We start from the raw sequence: 23,798 nt of genomic DNA on the forward strand, positions 1-23,798 counted from the left end.
GAAACTGTGAATGGAATTGTATTCGCATGTTTTCAACGATATTCGCCAAGTTGCACAACGAAAATAGAGAAAGATACAGAGACACAGATACCAGTGCAGAGATGCGGATGCATCTGTATCTGTGTATCTGGGCAGCGTCATCAAAAGGTATTTTGAATTAATTCAAGATTTATGAATTCAACATTCGCTAGGTGCCACATTTCCCATTCGCATCGCCACAAAACTTTTACCCAACTTCATGTTGCAGTCAGTGATGGGAAAGGTATTGGATTTACTTGGGTGGAAAATAAATATTTGAGTGAGATCATCTGAAGGTATAAAAACCATAAAACTAATTTATAAATTAAAAAAAAGTATATTGATGTTTCAACATCGATACATTCGATATAAGAGAAACTAAAAACATATTGAATGAAAATTAAAGTAAATGGAAAGGGTCATATAACTATAAAATAAATGTGTACTAACAATACTTCGGAAATATCTAAATCAGATCAAAAAAATGATTAGATTTAACCCCTTTTAAAACTAAAAATATTAAAAATCCAAACTAAAACCTTCAGTACCTTTAGGTACAACCGCACTCCATCACTAGTTGCAGTTGCAGTTGCAATAGTTGCACCAGTTGCCGGTGTTTCAGTTGCAGTTGTTGCACCTGCCAGCATCGTCGGAGCTCAGCGAGCAGCAGGTGATCCATTTCTTTTATCCGGTGGCCTCCGCTTTCCCGCCACGAGAAATATGGCAAGGGATTTGGAGGGAAAAGCGAATCCGGCAGCCCAGCCCAGCCCAGCCTATTTTTGCTTGCTGTGTTGCTGCGAGTTTGGCAAACTAATGCAAATAGACAAGATGAGCTGCAATCAGCATCCGCGCCCCCCTTTGTGGAGTGCTGAAATTCACTTGGGTTATACAATTTGCAGCATTTCGATAATAGATATATTTATAACCGTACATCTATGTGGATGTATATGCATGAACTGCATAATTTATGGGCATTGCGTGTTCAATGGATTGCGACGGCTGTCCGGGGCATATGGCTGTACCAATGTCTCTACTTTTCTATACATCTCTTGACTTTTTCTATTTTGTGCCGGTTTTTCTCTATGGCTAACTTCAACGACAAAGGGTTCACCTGGCTTAATTTGGCATATATCAGTTGGTGAGCCCTCCTCGGCGCTTCTCATAAATATTAGCTAAGTGAAGTGAGCATTACAATGCAAAAAGTAAGAGCGAACCTAACTTGGTACTTATATTTATAATTAAAATATAAGCCGCATAACAACGTTACCGTTTGCAATGACTGCTACATAAGGAATAAAAGTAAATTGATAACCTATTAAAAAAACTATTTAATATAATTTATTGCTTATCAGGTTAAATTGCAATGACTTTTTCTTTCCGTATAAAAAATGCAATTTATTTTACTTACAATGATAATTGGTTCATTGAAAAAACTACATTTAAGATAAGATTTATTTAACATGCTTAAATGTAGTAGTTGACTTTTTTTTTAATTATTGCTTTATTTAAATAATTAATAGCATTTGAAAGATTAGATGCCAGTGTTTGAACACGACTATTTAAGTTCCCAATATTTGTTTTATGGTTTTCGAGTGTTTATCACAACGTACTGTCGCAATTAATTTATATTCTGTTCCCACTCAAACACCATATTCGATGCATCGCCCTAACAAAACCCTAATTTGTTCACTTTATGGGCTGCGTCAAAAGTCCATTTCACCACTACCTACAATCAGTCCACTTGCCTGCCAATCACTGGATCATCCATTTGTTAGTCTGACTTTCTGACAGCAAAACGGCACTCAGACCATCAAGAATCCAACTGCAAGCCGATGCAAATTATCAGCAATGCGGCTGGCAATTAATCTGCTGCATATGACACCGCAATCACAACTTAACCCATTTTGGCACAAATATAAATGTTGAATGAGGGGCTGAAAGCTGGGGAATCGGACTGATTATAAACTGTAGCCGGAAGGATGAAAGCGAGCCGAGAGCAGTCACTGCATTGCACTAAAGCACTAAGCCGAATGGCTTTAATTGAATTTTGATGTCCTTGGCAAATTGTTTTCTAATTAGTTTCGCAGACTTGGATCCCCAGCTGGGTCGTCGTCCATTTCTGGCCAGTTTCGGCCAGTTCCGGTCCTAGTTGACATAGAAAACTTTCTGTCAACAACTCTAACTGCCTTGACACCACTCCCCAGGCCACGCTCCATTCTCTTCCAGCGCCCTGCGCTTCAATAATGACAAACTTAAAACTTAAACAATTAATACCACGTCCACGACCTCAAACTAAATAAAAAAGTTTTCGTTTACTTTGGCACTTCGAAGTTGGGATGCCCTTTTAGAATGATAAGTAATGTTCTTGAAAGAAATCTTTCGAATTGAAACATTGTATTTTTTGGATGTAACAAATTAGTTAAGCTTATCTTATATGCTTTAAACAAATAAACCGATTTCTTGATCTTAACAAATTTTCAGTTTTAATATCTTTTAAGTTAATATTTTAAAAACATTTAAAAAAATCTGAGATACTTGCTATCAAAAAATATTTGAATATACCTTGGTTATTTTGGAGATTTGCGATGATATGATATGTATGTACCTTTAAAAGGTATGTTTTAACTACTTCCTCTCATATACCATTTACTTTTAAATGACTTTACGAGTACATCATTTAGGTAATAAATATTTCTAAAAAATGAAAATGCTTATTTTTCGAACGTTCTAGTTTAATTATTTGGTTATAGAAATCTCTTGTTAACATAATCCACACCTATATATACTAATATTAATTTTGAAAGAAAACCTTTATTGTGTAAAAAACATATAAAAAAATGGTTGTTTTAACAATTTTTAAATGCCTGTCTCTTTTTAGAATTACAAAGTCCCCAGGATGTCATTTGAAACGGTTTGAAAAGTATTACTTCCTTTTACGAAACACTTAGTATTTCGAATACAATACCAGTACACTCACCCGGGATCATTGGGCACCTCCGAGGGGGAACAGGGTCCCAGCTCCACTTGCTGCTGTTGCTGCTGCTGCTCAATCTTGATGTCCATGTTGGGGGTTTTGGCTCGTGATTGAGATTGAGTTGGAGTTGAGTTTGGAATTCGGGGTCTGGAGTTCGGAGTTTGGTGTTCCGGGGTTGGGAGCTGAGCTGCGCTGATGTGGTTGTCTGGCTGTCTATTCTACAATTGTTGCTCCAACGCCTTCTTTCCGGGCATCGAGGGCTGCGAGGGGAGGTCAATCGGTTCTGTGTTTTGGCTGAGTGGCTGTGTTCCGGGTATTGTGATGTGTGGACGGGGATGCTGCTACTACGAGTTGGCTAACAAAGTGTTCCCTTAATCATTGGCCAAGTTGGCTGCTAGTTGGCTATTCGATTCGCTCCCGGATTCCTTGATTTCCATTTGGCCTGGCTTTGGTTTTCCCGTTGATTTTCCACGGCTTTTCCCTTCCCTTCGATTTGGTTTTGTTGTTTTAGCTTTTTACTAATAATTTGGTTACATTGCACACTTTGAATCACATTTCTTGGTTGTTGTTTTAGTTGCTTCGTTTTGCAGGCCACTTTTGGTTTGGTTTTAATTTAATTTTGTGTACTTTGAATTTATTATTTGGTATTTAGACTTAAAGTTTTAGAAACGTTGCGTTAACTTTGGTTGTTGGTTTAAAGGCAACATATTACTGCAAAAGATCTGTTCTTTTCTGTTTTGTTTTCGGTTGTGTTTGGTGAAAATTAATTAAATTGCAATTTTAAACTTTGCCCAGGGAAACTTTTGAAAAGGCAATTTTCCCCCTCCTCCCGCGCCCATCCGCAGCTGCTGCACCACCCGCAAAATGCAATGATTCGCAACGAACAATCGTAAAATGCAAAAAAGTGCAACCGATGGGGGGAAAAGCGAGAAAAGCGGTGGAAAAGGCAGGTGAGGAACGGGCGGAAAAAGGGGGCGGCGACGTGACGGCTGAGTGACAATTGGGATGCGCTACTAAGAGTGCAAAGTGATCTTTGTTTGAAATAAATTTGAGTCACTTTATATGGCAGCAGCCATCAAATTAATTTCTTAGAATGAGCCAAGTATCTCTAAAAAGAAACGATGCCGTAAAAAGTCCATTTCAAATACAAATGAAACTTGTGGGTATTTTACCGTTGAGAGTTTTCATTTTATTGAGTAGTACAATTTTGGTTGGCAGTTTACGTATACGTAATATCCAAAGGGGAATTAGAAACCTTACTTTGTATAAGAAAATATTATTCAAAACTTTAAAAGCGATTGGTTTAACTATATAGAACTATTAAAAACTTGAAAACTTTTAAAAATTCCAAGAACTATTTTTCTTGAGCTATTGAGTTTTTGGTCTACGTACGCGTAATATCCAAAGACAAAGTAGGAAATGCCATATTGCTAGAATATTTTAGAAACATAATATATATTTTGCAAAACTTTTAAAACTCTTTAAAAAACTTGAAAGTACTTTTAAAGTTTAAAAATTTTTTGGAACCATTTTTCCTTCCCTGAGAGAGGCACACCTGAAATTCCCACAACTTTTTTTGGTTAAGGCAAAAATTCAGGCATTCAAGTTTTACAGCTTTGAACTTTCGTTGTTAATGCCATTATTTGCCGTTGCTTTCTCCCAGAATTTTTTGGTTTTCCATAGATATATTTTTTTTGCATTTTCCGCGTTTAATACGCGCCTTGATCTCTCCCACACCCACAACAACAAATAATAGAGAACGATAGAGAGAGATGGAAGCGAGAGCGAGTGCAAGTGCGAAAGGGCAAGAAGAGCGTTGCATGCAGTGACTCCCCCAACAAAAACAAAAACAAAAACAACAATATAATAACGCGCAGCATGCAAGCTTTCACAAACAGACACTCACACACACACTGTCGCACACCCGCACCCACACCCCCACACGCAGAGAACATGCACCGTTACAACGAGAGCAGAAGTTAACTGGCGGCAGCAACAAACACGTGACCCGACAATTGCGACAATTGGCAGCACAAAGTAAAACAAAATAAAGGCAAAAACTAAAACAGAACTAAAATAACACATGTGTGCCCGGTGATCGCCGATAGGGGGCGCTCTATTGATCGGTAATCGAAGTTACCGTTAGATTGCCTGAAGACAGCCATTTTGGATGAGTGATCAAAGCTTTGTGCTCAAAGATAGATCTGAATGAGATACTAGATACTTTTAGTATCTTATAGATATGGATGAAAGATAGATCTAAATGAGATACTAGATACTTTTAGTATCTTATAGATATGGATGAAAGATAGATCTAAATGAGATACTAGATACTTTTAGTATCTTATAGTTGGGGATTGTGATGTATCTTTATTTGTACTTTATATTATATTTTTTATGATCGATTCTGTTAATACACATCTTTTTATTGAAAAATCAAATAAAATTGAAGCTTAACCATAACCATTTTGGAATTTATAATAATAAAAGAGAACACTACAGCTTTAAGAAACTCTTTTGTTTTTGTTATTCCTGCCTAGAATGCAAAATCCTTCATAACTAAGTATATTTCTTTATTCCAATCCCATATTTCTGTTAAAAATAAGAAAAGAAAACCCCATAACTCAGAAATATATCCCCAAATTTATGACTAAGGGGTCTGTCTCCCTTTCTCTATCGATCAAATATTAATGTTTCCGTTATTTTGCCGGCCGGCAGCCATTTTGCAGGAAAGATCAACACAAATGCAATGAGGGGTGGCCAGTAGTGAGCGAGAGGGAGGGAGGTGGGGCTTTGGGGCATGAGTGAGAAGGTTGCGCTTTAACTCTTCTTCTTCTTCAGCGGTTATTGTAGTTGTTCGCAATTAAAATCGAATGCCGCGCACATTTATTTGTTTTCCTTTATTTTGTATTTTGTTATATTATATAATCGTCAAATTGCACTCCACACAGCCATCGAGGTAAACAAAATGCAAATGCCCTACACAGCAGGGTTCTTTTTCCTCCTCGCCTCAAACTATTCTATATATGCCTCTTAAAATTGGTTGTAGGTTGTATCTTGAACGCGATTCGGTAGTTGTTTTGTTTTGGTTTTGGTTGTGGTTTGGCTGAAACGCACGCACTTGACGGGCGGCGGCGGGGGAACAACTCAGAAATCGGGGGACTCGAGGAATATATAGAGGAATTGCAACTGAAAGTGCAACTGTGGCGTTCCGTTTTTCTCAGTGCGCGCACACGAACGCGACAACCAACAAGACGACACTGAGCGGCGAGACCCCAAAACCCAACTGACGGCCCCAAACGACCGGCGGCAGCGACGTCGACTGCACTGCTGCACTCTCTGCTGCCGCTGTTGTTGTTGCTGCCTCTGCTGCTGCCACGGTGGAGCTTTGCGTCGGCAGCGGCAGCGACTGCGGCAGTTGCACTATTTACCGGCTGCACATGGCGCATGTACTTCAGCATCACAGCTGATAAGTGATAAGCCGGAGCGCGGAAAAGAGCGCACGGCAGCCGGCTAGAGAGCGAAAGAGAGCGGGCGAAAGTTCGAGGAGAAAGCTCGGTGAAAAGAGCAGAGTTCTCTTAAACTGCCAGCAGCTTTCAAAGCTTACACTGCCACAAACAGCAGAGTGGTTTCCAATAATTGCTTTTGTAATGAATTGGTTATTTCATTAACTTTAAAAATAGAAATGCTAATGAAATTCAAAACGGTATTGCTAAATAATAAATGAAGTACTTGAACTACTTCATTAGCATTACTTTTACAAAAGTAATCAAATACTTAGCTTAACGTGTTTGATCATAATTAAAAAGTAATGATAACACTTATTGACACAACACTGACAAATAGCACGTGAATCTCGGGTAGTAACGAGAAGATAGAAACAAGAGCAAATTTAATTATTTAAATTTAAATATATTAATTAATTTAATAGTTTCAGACTTTGTATATATGAAATATTAAAAAAAAAGGAAAAATAAAATATTAATCATCCGCCATGTTGGTTAAATGCTGGTTCATTTGAAAGAACTTTATAAGGTTATATGTTATGTTATTACTTGGAGTTATTAGCCATAACGATTTTGAGTACATGTTTTATAAACATGCTTCACAAGAAGGTATAATTTTGTCCCTAGAGGGAATGAAATTAAAATTTGTTCATTACAAATCGAAAATTAACCACTTTGGTTGGATTCTAAGGCAGTACTCGACATAAAGTCCATGAATGTTTCGTATTATTACACTTTTAGTTTATGTATACATTTTTGTTGTTTTAAGTATTGATACTTCAACAAAAAATTAATAAACTTTCAAACAAACTGTAATGCAGGTGATTAATAAAAAACCAAAATTACTCTGAACAAGCGGTTCAAATTCCAACCTTTTTTAATTTTGCACAACATTAGGCACTAACACATCTCCCCAATAAAAAATAACCATTTTAACGTTTTTTTTCGACTTGAAAACATCGTTTAATTTCGTTTTTCCACACTGACAAGTTTTATCCATTTTTTATTGCATTCTGAAAATACGGCATACGGGAAATTTAGTACAGTCGCTTATATGCTCAACACTGGAACGAGCTATCTATCCATGGGGCTATCTTAAAATTATGCAAAAACAATGATGTACGCGTCGTGGAGAACTGGAGCTCTAGAAGATCTAGGAACTCCTTCGAGCCCTCTCTACGCATCGCAGGTCGGGGCCTTCTCCGGTCCGCAAATGGGGATGACAACAAAAACAAAGAGATGTCGGCACCCTCGAACTAGCACTACAAAGTTCCCCATAGACCAAGACATAGAGGAACTCTAGCCTAGCTGCTCTGGGCAGTCACGGGCTTGGTGGGCGGCGGAGTGGGCGTGCTGCCGGCGTCCAGGGGCTCGGGTCGCTCCTTCTCCTTGTTCCAGCTCTTAAGGCCTTCGGGCAGAGTGGTGTCCTCCTCAAAGGAGCCGGTTCCCTCGACGAACTCCTCGTACGTGGACTTCTCCTTGAAGGGTCGGGGTCCCAGCAGTTCGATCATGTCATCTCGACTGAGGACTTCGTTTGCCAGCAGTCTCTCGGCCACTTTTTGCACATCCTCCTTGTGCTTGGTCAGCAGAGCAGTGGTGGACTGGTGGGCGCATTTGATAATCGACCTCACCTCGCTATCGATTAGTTGGGCTGTGTCCTCAGAGTAGGGCTTGCTGAAGATGGGATCGCCAGCCTGGCCCACATCGAAGCTAACCTGTCCGACCTTCTCGTTCATGCCGAAACGCACCACCTGGGAGTAGGCAATGTCGGTGATCTTCTTCAGATCATCCTGGGCACCCGTGGTGATTCGGTTGAAGAACAGCTCTTCGGCCACACGGCCACCGAGGGTCATGCACATGCGATCGAACAGCTGCTCCTTGGACAGCAAGTAGTGGTCCTTGGGCAGATACTGGGCATAACCCAGACCCTTGCCGCGGGGGATGATCGATACCTTGAGCAGGGGATCGGCGTGCTCCAGGAACCAACCGGCTACCGCATGGCCAGCCTCGTGATGCGCCACAGTTCGCTTTTCCTCTGGCGCCAATACATTGGTCTTCTTTTCCATGCCAGCAATAACACGCTCAATGGCCTGTTCGAAGTGCTTCAGGACAATGGAGTCCTTGGAGTCACGGGCGGCAATCAAAGCCGCTTCATTACACACATTGGCTATGTCGGCACCTGTGAAACCCGGCGTCAGAGCCGCCATCTTCCTGCTCAGCTCGTTCTTGTCCAGCGTCGTCTTCAGGCTACCCAAATGCACCTTGAAGATGCTCGCCCTGCCCTTAATATCTGGGGCTGGAACATAAATCTGGCGATCAAAGCGACCCGGTCGCATCAGAGCCTTGTCCAGAATATCCACACGATTGGTAGCAGCCAGCACCACCACATTCGTTGTGGTATTGAAGCCATCCATCTCCACCAGAAGTTGGTTGAGGGTGTTCTCCTGCTCAGAGTGGCCGCCGAATGTCTTGCCACCACGCTTTCGACCCACTGCGTCGATTTCATCGATGAAGAGGATGCAGGGAGCATGTTTGCGGGCCATGGCGAACATATCACGGACACGAGAGGGTCCCACGCCCACAAACATCTCGAGGAACTCGGATCCCGACACGGTGATGAAGGGCACATTGGCTTCGCCGGCGGTGGCCTTGGCCAAAAGCGTTTTACCCGTGCCGGGTGGGCCAGTAAGCATGGCCCCCTTTGGTATCTTGGCGCCCAGATCGATATACTGCTGCGGGTTCTTCAGGAAGTTCACAAACTCCATGATCTCGATCTTGGCTTCCTCGCAACCGGCAACGTCCCTGTAAAGGAACAACCGCTATTAGTTAAGAATGTGGATACAATAAGTGATTTGATCTTACTTGAAACCTACGCCAATCTCTGTGGGATTGGTCAGCTTGGCGGTGGACTGCATAACGCCTCCGAAGAGGCCGCCACCCTTACGTCCTCGACCACCGCCCATCATATCCGCCGACTTGCGCATCATGTAGACCAGAAAGCCGATGATGAGCAGCGTTGGCAGCAGACCCGTCAAACTGGAGGCCTCCACCTCGTTGCGGTAGATCACGGGCACAAAGTTGATGGACTCGGTTCCCTGCTCCGCCTGCGCAGTCTCCAGGTTCCGCTCGAAGCTATCGACACTGCCGATGTTGAACCACAAGACTCCGCTACCGCTGTTGCTGTTCTGCTGAAGACGCACGCGCACCCACTTCTTGTTGACCACCTCCAGCTTCTCCACCATGCCCTTGGACAGGTAGCTAGAAATGGGCGGGAAATAAAACATGTGTTATGATTAACAACTATAAATATAGTAAAGGTTTCTTTTGATTTCATTTTAATCAGGTCATGGAATACTGGAACAGCAGTGATTTTGTGCTTGCAATTTGGGAATATTTAAAATGGATTTGAATAAAAATGAAGTAGTCTTAATAATTGGAAGTATAAATGTTAATATTCTCAAGGAGTAATATAATTAATATCTTAGTGTTATCGTTTCTTATAACTTTTGTACGATAAAAAAGATACAAAAAGTTGAAAATTCACATAATCTGTTGTTTTGTGTCAGATTTAGCTTTATAATCATAGAATAGTTGAAATAACTTCCTTCTATTTAAAGTTAGGTTAAAGTTAAGTTAAAAGGTGACTTTAGGAATATAGTTCCAACCTGATTAACTCAAAAATGATATTGTAGAAGAGACTTCTATAGAGTTTTGATCAGTTTGCATATCACATTCCTTGAATTCAGTATGAAACACAAACTAGTTCTTATAGAACCTCACCTGTTGACGAACTCCTTCCAGGAGATCTCCTTGTATCCCATTTCAAAGAAGGCGAATGAGCCGACCAGGACGACAGCTCCGATGGCGCCCAGGAGGATCCACCGCTCCCTGTCGCCGCCGCCGCCTTCGCCCAGCGGCCTACCGCCTGGCGTGTTGCCGCTCCTGCCCGCCGGTCCACGCGTGCTGTTGCTAAACATGCCAAAGTTCCAGTCCGACTTGGCTTCCGTCTGGGCTCGTGGGGGCTTAGCCGAGGCGGGTGCGGATGTGCTGGGCTTCTCCGCGGCGGATTTACTGGAACCCGATCCCGAAGGAGCCTTCTTATCGCCGGCGCTACCCTTGGGTTGGCCCGAGGATTTGCCGCCTGCCTCGAAGTACTTCTCGAAACCCTTGGGCGGCTTCTTGCACAGCAGCTGGATCTGTTTGACTATGTAGCGGAGCAGGGGTGAAAGCTCCGCGGGCAGTATGTAGACCCCGGCGCCCGTGGCTCCCATGGATGTGCGTTGGACCTGTGTGGGCAAGAAGTGTGCTATAAATTTGGACTCCTTCAGGTGCGAAAAACCCACCTTTCCCGTCAGCGAGCCCGCCGTGTAGTTGCGCCGCATCATTCCGGCCATCGTTTTGGCCGTGCCAAACAGCCGGAACGCCATGACTACGGCGGATTTTCGGTTTTCGCTAGGTTACCCAACGATCGGTCGCCCGGATTCCGGATTGCGTGGCCACCGCTTCCACTGACACAATTTTGGTTTGAAAAAACTGGCTTCCTCGAACTGTCACCGAAAGTAGCCGCCTCGCTTCGCCTGTTTCGTTTGGAATTTTCTCAATTCTCGCAAATTAAATGGTGAAAACGTTCTTATTTATTACGCGGAGCGGTGCGCGATTGTGAAATTATCGACAAAAATACCGTCTGTAAAACGGCCACGCTAAAATGTCAGGGGGGTGTCCTCGCTGCCATAGCTTACGCGCCACGTTCTAGCCGACACACCCACCCTGCATAGCCGATACACGATCCTCCTAGCTTTAACATATGTTAAAAGTGAACTTAGGCTATCGAGTACTGTTAACGCTAGCGGCAATGTTACCTTCTTTTTATCGGCAATTTATCGAATCTAATTTTTTCAAATATTGTAACGATTGGAAAAACATTAAGGCAATAATAATAAAAATAATATTTTCGTATATTTTACAATATTTTAATACTTCCGATCTACGAATTGAATGTAATAAAATATGATACGACCATATTTATTATATATTATTATGAATTTAAAAACATATTTATACGTAATTTTTTTTGAAAAAATCTTTTTTTATTAAAACCAAAAAAAGAGAAAATCCCAGCACTGGGAAAATATTCGGGTCAAAAAGCATAAATCAGGTTTAAAAAAAATAATAGCTCCGTTTTTGTTGTCTATTCAAGACATAACTTTTATATATTTCTTTAAAACACAGTCAAACACAACTAATCTCAAAATAAAATGTTTGGAACGGGGCACAATGGATCCATGGATGTCCATATGAAAGATTCTCAAGAAAAGGAGCCAGTTCGATTGACGGACTTGCCAGTTGAGATCTTGGAGATGGTTATGTCGCATTTGGGTTTGTACCATCATAAATTATTGCGTATGGTATCAGAGGACATGAAACACATCAACAATTCTTATATAATGCACCGCCACAAATGCTACGAATTTGCCCATCGGGAAAAGCCAACTGAAAGTGATCGGGAGTACGGTGTTAGGATGATGCTGCAGGTGGGAATCCTATTGTATTAAGGGTAATTTCAAAAAGTCTTTTACAGGTAATCCGGTGCTCTACGTGTTACTTTGCCGATAAGGATTACGAGTCTGTCCTCGCCATCAGTCTGCTTTTCTTCCATGATTCGGTATACCAGACAGTTGACCATCTAAGCCAATTCCTTGTTCAGTTCCTGTTCCGTTTGGAAGACAGGGTTTTCAAGAACCCACTTCAAGTTAGACGCCTCCAGTATACACTATCTCTGTTCAGCCTTCTGCGAGTGAGTAACTTTTTGTTTTAGATATCCAATCTTACCCGACACTGTCTTTGCAGCAATTCCGAAATTTTCGGATCCTGCGCTTCGGATCGACCCCATTCCACTGGACCCTGGAGGTAGAGCTCAACAACACCTTTATCGGAATTATAAACAGGAACGAGCTAACTGGCGGTGCATACAAACGTACCTACTTCATGGTCATCATTGCCGAGCTGCTCCTCCACGAGAAGAAAAACCAAAATTTTAGGTAAGGCTTTTGTCGAATAAAGAATTCCTTGTACTTTCCTGGTTTTTACAGCGCTCAGAAGGAGGCTGATGGTACCCTGTACACCTATGGTATCCTGCCAAACTCAAAAGCCAAACGCAATTCACGGCTGCAGCTGAAGTTCTTAGTACAGGGTCCGCAGAACTTAATCGATTTTCTGCAGAATGTCATCACCGGAAAGGACGATCCCAGCAAACCTTTCAACATGCCACCAGAATCCGTCTTCAGCGGTCACATCACAACCAGGGGCTTGCGAGGACCACAATTTGTGTATAATGGCGACATGGACATTAGTATCTTGAAGTTTTCTGAGCTGGAAGACTGGAGTGATTCAGAGGCTTCACTATAGTGTATTGCAATAAAAATAAATGTAGTGCCAATATATACAATTTCCATACGACTTAAACGGCTAGCCCTCCGTTAGAGTATACAGAGTCCCATACTGAAACACATTTAAATACCGAAAAATCGAACATGAAAATGGGTCAAAATGTTGACCCTCTTAAAAAAGGAAAACTTAAATGTAAAATATTAGAGAATTTTCCCACGAACTCATAGAGGTATCACATTTTAAAATCGGAGTCCAATAACTGAAGTTATGGAATTTAGAAGTGCAGTTTTGGGGTCCCATACTGAAACACATTGGAAATACCGAAAAATCAAACATGAAAATGAGTTCAAATTTCGACCATCTTAAAAAAGACATATGTAAGTGTAAAATATTAGAGAATTTTCCCACGAACTCATAGAGGTATCACATTTTAAAATCGGAGTCCAATAACTGAAGTTATGGAATTTAGAAGTGCAGTTTTGGGGTCCCATACTGAAACTCATTGGAAATACCGAAAAATCAAACATGAAAATGGGTTCAAATTTCGACCATCTTAAAAAAGACATATGTAAGTGTAAAATATTAGAGAATTTTCCCACGAACTCATAGAGGTATCACATTTTAAAATCGGAGTCCAATAACTGAAGTTATGGAATTTAGAAGTGCAGTTTTGGGGTCCCATACTGAAACACATTGGAAATACCGAAAAATCAAACATGAAAATGGGTTCAAATTTCGACCATCTTAAAAAAGACATATGTAAGTGTAAAATATTAGAGAATTTTCCCACGAACTCATAGAGGTATCACATTTTAAAATCGGAGTCCAATAACTGAAGTTATGGAATTTAGAAGTGCAGTTTTGGGGTCCCATACTGAAACACATTGGAAATACCGAAAAATCAAACATGAAAATGGGTTCAAATTTCGACCATCTTAAAAAAGACATATGTAAGTGTAAAATATTAGAGAATTTTCCCACGAACTCATAGAGGTATCACATTTTAAAATCGGAGTCCAATAACTGAAGTTATGGAATTTAGAAGTGCAGTTTTGGGGTCCCGTACTGAAACACCTTGGAAATACCGAAAAATCGAACATGAAAATGGGTTCAAATTTTGACCATCTTAAAAAGAAAAAATGTAAGTGTTAAATATAAGAGAATTTTCCCACGAACTCATAGAGGTATCACATTTTAAAATCGAAGTCCAATAACTGAAGTTATGGAATTTAGAAGTGCAGTTTTGGGGTCCCGTACTGAAACACATTGGAAATACGGAAAAATCAAACATGAAAATGGGCTAAAATTTTGACCATCCTAAAAAAGGAAAATTTAAATGTACAATATTAGAGAATTTTAACACGATCTCATAGAGGTATCACGTTTTAAAATCGGAGTCCAATAACTGAAGTTGTGGAATTCAGAAGTGCAGTTTTGGGGTCCCATACTGAAACACCTTGGAAATATCGAAAAATCAAACATGAAAATGGGTTCAAATTTCGACCATCTTAAAAAAGACATATGTAAGTGTAAAATATTAGAGAATTTTCCCACGAACTGATAGAGGTATCAAATTTTAAGATCGGAGTCCAATAACTGAAGTTATGGAATTTAGAAGTGCAGTTTTGGGGTCCCATACTGAAACACATTGAAAATACCGAAAAATCAAACATGAAAATCGGTCAACATTTTGACTCATTTAATTAGTGACTATAAGGAAGGAGCGTCACTTAAGAGAGGGACTCAAATGTATACAGAGAAACTATAATTTCTCTTTGATCGAACGTTTCGTTGGAAAAGCGTGGAATTATAATCGATTCTGAGGAAACCGATATCCTACCTCGACTTTGCGATCTCGATCAGTCGCTTTTGGGTTCTTGAGACGAAACAACGTTAATTTCCGCAATTATTTGGACTTATCTAAAATAAAAATCAAGATGATGACATACGCAAACAGCAAGCCATTGATAATTGCAGTAAATTCGATATTTTTTATTGTTATTATTTTGTTAGTCATTTATCATTGCGGCAATAAATATGATAAAGTTTAAAATAACTAAGAAGTAAGTGAAAGTTGTGATTACGTGAGACCAACAAAATATTCGACCTGAGTTTTAAGAATTCTAAATTATTTTGGATATGATAAAAAAATGTTTAGTTGTAGAGCAAAATTTTGTTAACTTATTCAATGTTCTTCATATTTCTTAGTTCAGAAAGAATATTTTTTTGTGTGCGTCCTCGAAACTCAACAATTGTTATAGCTACAATGTAAATAATTCCGTAATTGTTGTATTTCTTTTAGTTACTGTATTATCGGTGCCTTACAATGTCAATCACACATCGCTGTTCACCAATAAGAAACGGGATACTCAATTTATTGTTATGGCATAAAAGTATGATACAAAAAATAATAAATAAGATGATCCGATGAACAACATTCCCGCTTGTGTTTTGATGTGATTCCCCTTTTATAAAAAAAACGAAAAGTGAATCAGTGAGGTAGGTCTGTTTGCTCGCAGGTACAAACATAAACATACAATTAGCTTAGCTTTTTTTTTGATTGTATTATTGTATGTTACATTTTTGCTGTTTTTATGTTTTTATCGTTTTAAATGAAGAGTGAACAAATGTGTTTATCCTAGAATTAAAGTAAATATTTCATTGACAATAAAAAAATGTATATAAGACGTCATTAAAACAACGAATCATGTAGTCACCGTTGAAACCACAATCATAAACCCAGTGAGGTATTTATTTTATCAATGGTAGACTGCAGTGATAACTGTTCACTGGGTCGTTCTTATCGGCTAATGAATGAAATGTACAATCTAATATACACGGAAGCGTTTCGATTTGAATGATTTTTTTTTGGTTTAAATTAAATTCTGAGCCTTATGTTTAAGATATACAAATTCGTACATGTCTTTTTTCTTTGTTAGACTTTTGTTTCAAAGAACTCATTGTAAACAAGTCAAGAACTTCGCGATGTGAAATATTTTTAAAAAGAAAGCTCAGCACTTTTGGCTTTTTAAGAGAATGATGCTCAAAGAAGACATATTTCAAAAGGGCTTGCTCAGCGTTGGATTGATGAATCATATTTTTAAGTGTGAATGTTTTTTTTTTGCCTTTCTGAACGTACGTTCAAGGTTTCTACCCACATTGATTGGACTTTAATTTCGATGCGACAGGGAAATGGGTGAGTTCCAGGGGTGCCAACGAGTGTCGGCCTTTTAAACGATAATTAAAATGCATCAATTTATTGCCGTGCGCTGTGCGATGTGCCAGCAATAATAGCCATTTAATAAATACTCTCAATCAATGCCTCGCGCCTCCCCGCGCCCAAATAATGAAAAGAATTGCGGGCACAAAATATTTGCTTAATTAAAGTAATTATGGTTTCATATTTCATGCGGCGCGAACCTGTAGCTGTTGTCCAGGAGTCCCAGGCTCGGTCTGGCCGGTAATTACGTTTTGTCATAAATTTAACATTTATTTTAAAATGTCATTAAGTGCTTAACATGCTGTCCCTGTCTCGCTTTCCACTACCCATTTTCCCTTTTCCCAGCATTCGATTACACACTTTCTTGATGGCTGCGCATCATTCAAGTGGCCAAAAAGAAAGGACTAAGAAGTGCACAGTTGCCAGAAGAGATGGAAGCGATTATTTTTTCTTAGCAAAAATAATAATATTTATTTTATTTATATTTATTTATATTGTTATTTTATGTTTATGTAAGTCAATTTAAACATTTTACCATTTATTTTCATCCATTTATTAATTAAATTTTTGAATATTTAGGGATTCCTAATTTTGATTTTATTATAAAATTGTATTTCATATATAAAAATAAACAAAATAAATGTAAATAACATAATATCTAACATTTTTTTACAATTTCTTAAATATTTTCAAATGAAATAAGGAATATTAAATACAACTTACTATGATTTGTAATGAATATTGGATTTTTGTACTTAATTTAATACAAAATGTTGATAAATATTGGTATTTACTTTATTGTTTTATCAGTAATCAAGATTACATTTTTTTAATATGTTCTTACTTTTTGGTCTTAAAAAACTGCTACATTTCCCATCACTACTCTCGGCGGATCTATGGACACATTGCAGATACGTGTCTGCAGATGAATGTGGCATGCAACAAAAGGAGGGGCATAAAAAATGAGTGCTGGAGAAGTGGTACGAAATGTGACAAGAGAATCCAACACCAAAATGAATAATGTAAATACGCCAAGTGTACAAAGTTTTAATTGTTATCATGTTTTGTTTGAGCGTTGCTGTGTGAGTATCTGTGTGTGGCACTCACACACACACTCGACTGCCGCTGCCAAGATGCATCCATATCCATTTACGGCTGGCCAAGTTCTACGTTGCGCATACGACACATTGGTCTCGCCTCTCCAGTTGGCTGAGTGGCCTGCGGCAGCAGCAAAGTTTTCATTTTGCATATGCGCCTCGAGGCCCTCTGTCATTTCACTACCCGAAACTGGGATCGGGTTTTTAATCCACGTTTTATTCCAGCACACATAAACTACTTTTTAAATCAAACTCCTTTGTCTGGGGGATTTTGCAGGCAGATTGAGAGACACATTCGGCTGGTTTTATTTATGTTCGTTTTTATTTTCTTATAATTTTATTTGTAGGCATTAAAACTCACAGATAACAAATTTACTGCAGGATTTATTATCCATATAATTCGCTAGTAATTTAATTTAAATTTAAAGTATTTTTTATAATGAGGTAAGATTTTATCAAAAGAAATTGTTGAATCAAACCCCCTTGAGCACAATTTGTATCTAACTTAATTTAAGTTCATCTATTATATCTTTTAATTTATTCCACACATTATTACCTTGAGTTTGTCTGGCCATTCTGGGCAATTTTTCGTCCTCTTGATGGCTTCAATTATTTAAAGTTTTCTTTAATTTCAAACGTTTCGCCTCGACCATTTAAGGCATTTATGACCATTAAAGTTTAAAAATGTTTCACTTGCAGTTAATTTGCATAAATATTTAAACTTGTTTAGCTTGCATAAGCATTTTTGCCTCTGACTTTTACCATGAAAATCCAGCATCCTGTGGCTTTTGCCGTATATATTTGTTTGGCACAAATTTTAAGTGATTTATGCTGGCCGCAATTGGGGCTGCCCAATAAATACGTAGAACGCACTGAGAGCTATGAAAAATGCAGCAATAGGGATGCATCCGAGTGTGTGTGTGTGGGTATTTGTATCTGTATCTGCATCTGCATCTCCGCACGGGCATGCATATTTATTTGCCAACATTTACTTATGCTGCATTTGAGGCAACTCGGGTTTTTGGCCAAACTCAAAGGCTGGTCCAGACAAAGTTGCCAGCCATAGATTTGCCATAAGGACGCACATGAGCTATCAGTTTGTGTGTTGTGGTGTGTGGCAGTAGAAGTAGTTGGAGCACTTGAAAGTTTTTCAAATCGGCTACGGCTACGGCATTCTGTTTACTCGAGCACTTATTTATTTGATAATAATTCCAGGGGTTTCTTCCAAAACAAACTATTTACGTTGGCCTTTCTGGCGAAGTCCGAAGTCGGAGCTCTCCATAGCTTTATAGCTGCAATATAACTAACAAGAAACTCAACCGGACTGGCCGACTCTTTTGTCTAAATAAATAATCAAAATGTCATAACAAGTGGCGTGCGTCCAGGGGCGGAGTGCATCTCATCTGGCCGGCATGTATTTGCAATGTTTATGCAAATGCCGTGCAGCCACTCCTTGAGATCCTTGGGCCATGCCGTGCTCCTGATTACGGATACGCACGCAGCCAGATCGACCCGGCTACCCCCGGGATGCATCAGTGCAATATAAATATTTTACATAGATTTTACATAGCTGATTGAAGTCCGTGTGCATATGCTAAGCCAGCCCCCCCCCCCCCATTCTCCTCCCACTGAATTTCCTGTAACTCATGCTGTGAAATTATCCTCTGCATGGCAATCATATCAAATCAAATTTAAAGTGCCCCCCACCAGGCACAGTGGGTGCCTCGGTCTCAAGTGCCAGAACTTTAAAGCCTTCAGTCTGTATCGCCTTAATATTTGTTTATTATTTCTATTGCAATGCTTAGTTTGTGGCTATTAATTAAAATGGTTTTTGATGAGCCGCTTTCATCTCATTACTTATTTATTTTGTGATATTTTTGTTGGGGCAAATGGTTTCATTACATATCTTTTAAAAAGCAGTGAATTCATTGTAATTAAATATTAAAACTTTTATTAAATGCTATTAAATCAATTAAATCATGATTTGATCACATTTTTATGCTCTTTGAATGTGGAGCATGACCATGTATCAGTCCATTTAAAGACTTATTAAAAACAGAATTTTTCACAAATGCAAAATTATCAAAATCCCTTATTTCCCCCACAATAAAGTGGAACAGAAAATAATATTAATTAAAACAACATTCATTTTTATATTACACATTTACAAAATTTTAAATACTTAAAAAAATTTTAAACCATATTTAAATTTTGTAGACTGCTTATACAATTTTTAAAAAACATTTAATGATTAGACAGTTCATAATAGACATTTTTTAGTAGGTGCGTATCTAAGGATAAGGTATTATTGATTGTAAGCTATTAGGTATTATTTTTCGATGCTTAAAGTTACTTTACAAAGCTGACCCAATTAAAACGACTTTAATTATGTAACCATTTATTGTGAGCCAAATAAATATATATAATGACCAAAGGTCACGGTACTCAGGAATTTCCTGTTCTATCCCTCATCCTAAGTGAAACCCACATCCCAATCCAACCCATAGTTCGCACTTCAACGAAATACGAACCAGCAGTATGCTAATATGGCTCAGCATTTGCATACAAAGGCGTAAGCCTAATTGAACCAGCTGTGATTGGAATGGCCCCCAAGCCACCCACAAATGTGGGTGGTGTGGGAGGTGGGTTAGTGGGCGGTGGGTGTGGTTTTTGACCCACAATGCGGGTGGGCATTAGCGGTGACGGTGGTGCAATTAATAGCTAATTTAGAGTCGATGTTAAAAAGGCAACATTATTTATGATTATTTGTTTATTGCTTGCGGGTCGTTTGCCGCTTTCCACCTGAGCGAATTAACACCCCACCCATTGAGTCACCCCATATCCACCCCCCACTCACCCACACATGCAAAGCAAAGCCGCTGGCAGCATTTAGCTGCAATAGACAGCCATTTTGTGGTGTTGCCTCGGCGATAAAGTAATAGCTGCTATTTGGGTTTATGACACACATACATACACAGACACACACACGGACTCACGGGGAAGCTACATGTGTTTTTGGAAAATTTTCTCTGCTTCCGGCAGACACAAATACAGTCGCAGGTCCGCCTTTGTTGTCCTTTTCCGCCAAGCCAAAAGCAGAAGCACAAGCCAAAGGCAAGCTGCACATGCCTGCACAGGGAAAAAGTCATATTTTTTATAAAACTAATATTTAAGAGTGATTAGAAGAGCAACTAATATCGATTAGGGTTGACTTAATGGTTTCAACAAGGAGATGTGGCCAGAAAACGAAGAAACATATTTTTCCGTTAGCAGTTTTGGTACCATAACTCAGTTTTTACTAGGCAGATTTTTACAAGGTTTAAATACTTGTCGAAAAATCTAATCTAAAAACAAGACTAAAACAAGTTTTTAATCTTTAAGTAATATAATCCTCTATCCTAAGTATTATAATAAGATTAAATCACTCCCGGTTGGTCAAGTAATGGTTCTGATATTTTAGGAAATATAAATATCTATCCTTATATTTTAAAAACCTAAGTGAAGGTTAATAAATTGTCCTGTTATTAAACAGAAAACAAACTATACTCTCGGCATACTATAATATGTGGAGATGATTTATTTCTGGACTACAATATACTAGACTTCACATAGGAATTCTACATAGATACATCTAAATACATTTTATTATAATATTTATCATGAAATTTCTTCTAGTGAGTGTTATATTTAGGATAATAAATTTGGAACGGGTAATATTTTTTACTTACTCTTAAAAAACATTTGTTTCTTTACTTGTTTTGACAACTGTCTTGAAATATCAAATAATTTTCTCCCTGTGTAGGGGAATATGTGGGCAGTGGTTGGTTTATAAGGCGGGGAGGCGTGGCAAGGCGTCATTTTGTCTGCGGTTAGATGCGCGTACGTTTTCATGTTTTGTTCGCATTTCTTTTCTCTTTGCTCCCCGCTCTTTATGCTCTTGTTAAGTTTTATTTGCTATTTTTTCCCTTTTTCTTGTGATTTTTGTTTTGTTACAGCCATGTGAATTTTTTCGCGCTGGCTTTCGGCTGTTGCGCTGCCGTGTTTTTGGCCATTCGCCGTTGTTGCGGTTGCAGCACGTCTGAACGTGTTTATGGCGCGCATATCCGCAAATATGCAATCAGACCATAATCTACTTAATGTCTTTTTCGCCGTGGGTGGAGTTTGGATTCGGGGATCCCCCACCATCATCATCATCGTGAAAAAAAAAAGTGCGCATTGTGAATGAAGTAATGCAGTTTGCCACATTCCGGCCAACGAGCACACACGTGCTGCGCTTATTTATGGCCAAAAGCAAAGGACACGGCACATTAACCGAAATTAGGCTGTCACTTTTTGGCCATTCGCGCATTAGCTTCCAAAATAAAGTTAAAAGTGCGTGCGCTTCTCGGCTTTTCATTATCAAGACTTTTGTTGCCTACTTTTTGGCGCCCAGCGATGCGTGCAATGCTTTGAAGTCCTTGGAAAGGATGAAGGAATTTTTTGGATAACGCGAGCATTAGCCCATGTGTTAAAGGAAGTCTTAAATAGACCATTAAAAATTTTTTCAAATTGTATCTCAGAAAATGTTATAGCAGGAAAACTGTTTCTATCAGATCTAGAAGTTTAAACATAAGCCTAACTTAAACTTAAAGCTATGTTTTAAAAGTCTATTACTTGGGGCTCTCACGAATCACTAGGGTTTTTGAATCCCTTTCTTATTACATATTAGGTGTCTAAAAGTATGCAACAATTTATTTTAAGTTCAGAGGACTAACCTTTATTCACTGCCTACTTTCAGGCACCTAAAAATATATTTAAAATCGAATTTTTAAAGCCAAATGATTTGTGAGCCACCCTTCGAAATTGTTTTCAAAAGTTTTTAATATTAACTTTTAAGAAATAACTCGAGCAAATTAATAAAGTTAAATTTCCTTAACCTAAACCTTAAAAGGTTGAACGATTTTTATTGGCACTAAATGAAACTTTTAAATGGAACTTTCTGAGCCTATGCCTTCACCATTTTTCTGTACAAACAACACTTCCCCACCCTGACTTAAATTTACACAGCCTTTTAGCTAATTTTAAAGACAAGTCGGAACACAAAAGCCTGAAGGACACAAAAAGCGGGCAAAACAAAAAGACGCTTGCAAAATATTTTGCCGTAGACAACATTAGATATTGTTTTGAGCTGTGCAGACATGGGCTGGCATTTTAGTTTTAGTTTCTGTTTCTGGTTGGAGTTTTGTTTCTGGTTCTGCAACTGCTACTGCTACAGCTCCTGTTTCTGTTTCTTTTGCCATTATTGTTATTGGGGTATGGGTATGGGTATGGGGATGGGGATGGCTGACAGTCTCCGACTGGCCTGTTATTGTTGGCCCGGCGCACAATACGGCCATAAAAAGCTGGCAAAGGCAAACAATTGAGACAATAAAACGGCTTTAAGAACGGGGGACTGCGAAGGCGAGCCTCGCTTGGTAGTAGTAGATAAAGGCAATTAGTGGGGGAACTGCAGTTTACTCAAAGTTTGAATCGGAACCGGATCAGCTAGTTGGTTGGGATAGGTAGTTAGAACAGGATATTGCCTCACTTGGCATTGAACAGAGTCTTCACTGTCTCGTCCGTGGTGTCGATGATCAGTTTGTAGTAGCCCGATCGCCGCAGGAGTCGCTCCTCGTCCTCGGCCACGCCATAGATGTCCTCGATGGGCATCAGGATCTCCGACTCGTTGGGCAGGATCAGCTTGCGTGCATCCTTGCGGAACAGGGCCACTGCCTTTACCATATTCGTATGGGCCCTGGCATAGTGCTGAAAGGTGAGACTCTTCCTTTTGGCCGACAACTTGGACTGGATGCGATCCAAACAGGCTATCAGCCGGATCAGGATAAAGCGGGCATAGCGATCCTTGATCTCCAGCAGCGACATCTCACCATTGTTATCGATGGTTGGGCGCAAATACACGCTCAGGATAATAAACACGAAAATAGCATTAATCGCGAATATCACCAGTAGAATGGCCAGCTGAAAGAAGTCAATTTCCTGCGAGAAGGCCTCCGCCAAATGCTTCCAGTACATCAGATCGTAGTGATGCATTTTCCACTGGTAGTGCAAGTAGGCGGTCATGGCCACGCCCATTCCGCTATATAGAGCTATATAGGGGTAATTCACGTAGAAGAAGTCGTTCAACTGCACTCGCAACTTGTGGCACAGCTCCATTATATCTTGGGTCCTGTGATTAGGGTCTCCAGATCTGTGAGGGTCCTGACTGGCAGCGGTTAGGTCCGATGGGTTTTGAATTTTCGTTTCGGTTAATTTTGGTGCGGTTGTTCCGAAAGGTTGAGCCTTACTTTGAGTCTTCCGGCGGGTCTACTTAGTTCGGGGTATCAATGCGATCAAAACTACTAATTGGTCCTTTTAACCTCTTTAATTTTATATAAAACAAGGTAATGCTAATTAAAAAATGTTCAACTTAAGAATGTTGGCAATTTTTATGTTGCATCCATCTAAGGAAGAAATACCAAAAGTCTTCCCAAATTTTGGTGTTTATTTTATATTATGTTTCTAAAATTTCCATCGATTTTTATAATTGTGAAATGTTGAATTCATCTAAAGCAGGTTTA

The 23,798-nt window shown here is 39.4% G+C and overlaps 4 protein-coding genes and 1 long non-coding RNA gene across 10 annotated transcripts in view; 2 read left to right on the top strand and 3 right to left on the bottom strand.

The window, feature by feature from the left end:
- Rbp6 (RNA-binding protein 6) overlaps positions 1 to 6,260 on the bottom strand; it is a 190,112-nt gene extending 183,852 nt beyond the window's left edge. The window contains exons 1-2 of one of the 6 annotated variants that reach the window (XR_010654125.2): positions 5,818 to 6,237; positions 2,996 to 3,724 (exon numbers count right to left, since the gene is read on the bottom strand). Coding sequence is in view for 5 of the 6 variants with exons in the window: in XM_036814973.3 (XP_036670868.1) it covers positions 2,996 to 3,081 (86 nt within the window). In the remaining variant the exon portion in view is untranslated. Of the gene's footprint in view, positions 1 to 2,995; positions 3,725 to 5,817 lie in introns of all 6 variants that reach the window. The other 5 variants (XM_036814973.3, XM_036814975.3, XM_017078927.4 and 2 more) reach the window with 5 other exon arrangements.
- A 1,176-nt stretch (positions 6,261 to 7,436) lies between these two features.
- Positions 7,437 to 11,171, bottom strand: Afg3l2 (AFG3 like matrix AAA peptidase subunit 2). The gene is made up of 4 exons (XM_017079291.4): positions 10,842 to 11,171; positions 10,279 to 10,784; positions 9,361 to 9,756; positions 7,437 to 9,300 (listed from the first exon to the last, which is right to left on the bottom strand). The coding sequence occupies exons 1-4, from the start codon at positions 10,923 to 10,925 to the stop codon at positions 7,803 to 7,805; spliced, it is 2,484 nt and encodes an 827-aa protein (XP_016934780.2). The 5' UTR covers positions 10,926 to 11,171; the 3' UTR covers positions 7,437 to 7,802.
- A 497-nt stretch (positions 11,172 to 11,668) lies between these two features.
- Positions 11,669 to 12,954, top strand: LOC108012706 (uncharacterized). The gene is made up of 4 exons (XM_017078133.4): positions 11,669 to 12,029; positions 12,077 to 12,292; positions 12,346 to 12,536; positions 12,588 to 12,954. Exons 1-4 carry the CDS (start codon positions 11,754 to 11,756, stop codon positions 12,901 to 12,903), a joined length of 999 nt encoding a protein of 332 aa, XP_016933622.2. The 5' UTR covers positions 11,669 to 11,753; the 3' UTR covers positions 12,904 to 12,954.
- Positions 12,955 to 14,510: 1,556 nt separating this feature from the next.
- On the top strand, positions 14,511 to 15,322 carry LOC108012792 (uncharacterized). Its single transcript, XR_001767581.4, has 2 exons — positions 14,511 to 14,948; positions 15,188 to 15,322. It is a non-coding gene; the product is annotated as an uncharacterized lncRNA (long non-coding RNA).
- Positions 15,323 to 22,655: 7,333 nt separating this feature from the next.
- Positions 22,656 to 23,549, bottom strand: LOC108012724 (uncharacterized). Its single transcript, XM_017078156.4, has one exon. The coding sequence runs from the start codon at positions 23,392 to 23,394 to the stop codon at positions 22,765 to 22,767; it is 630 nt and encodes a 209-aa protein (XP_016933645.2). The 5' UTR covers positions 23,395 to 23,549; the 3' UTR covers positions 22,656 to 22,764.
- Between the last annotated feature and the right edge of the window lie 249 nt (positions 23,550 to 23,798).

Source organism: Drosophila suzukii, chromosome 3 (assembly GCF_043229965.1).
Source record: "Drosophila suzukii chromosome 3, CBGP_Dsuzu_IsoJpt1.0, whole genome shotgun sequence".
Taxonomy (NCBI): Eukaryota; Metazoa; Arthropoda; class Insecta; order Diptera; family Drosophilidae; genus Drosophila; species Drosophila suzukii.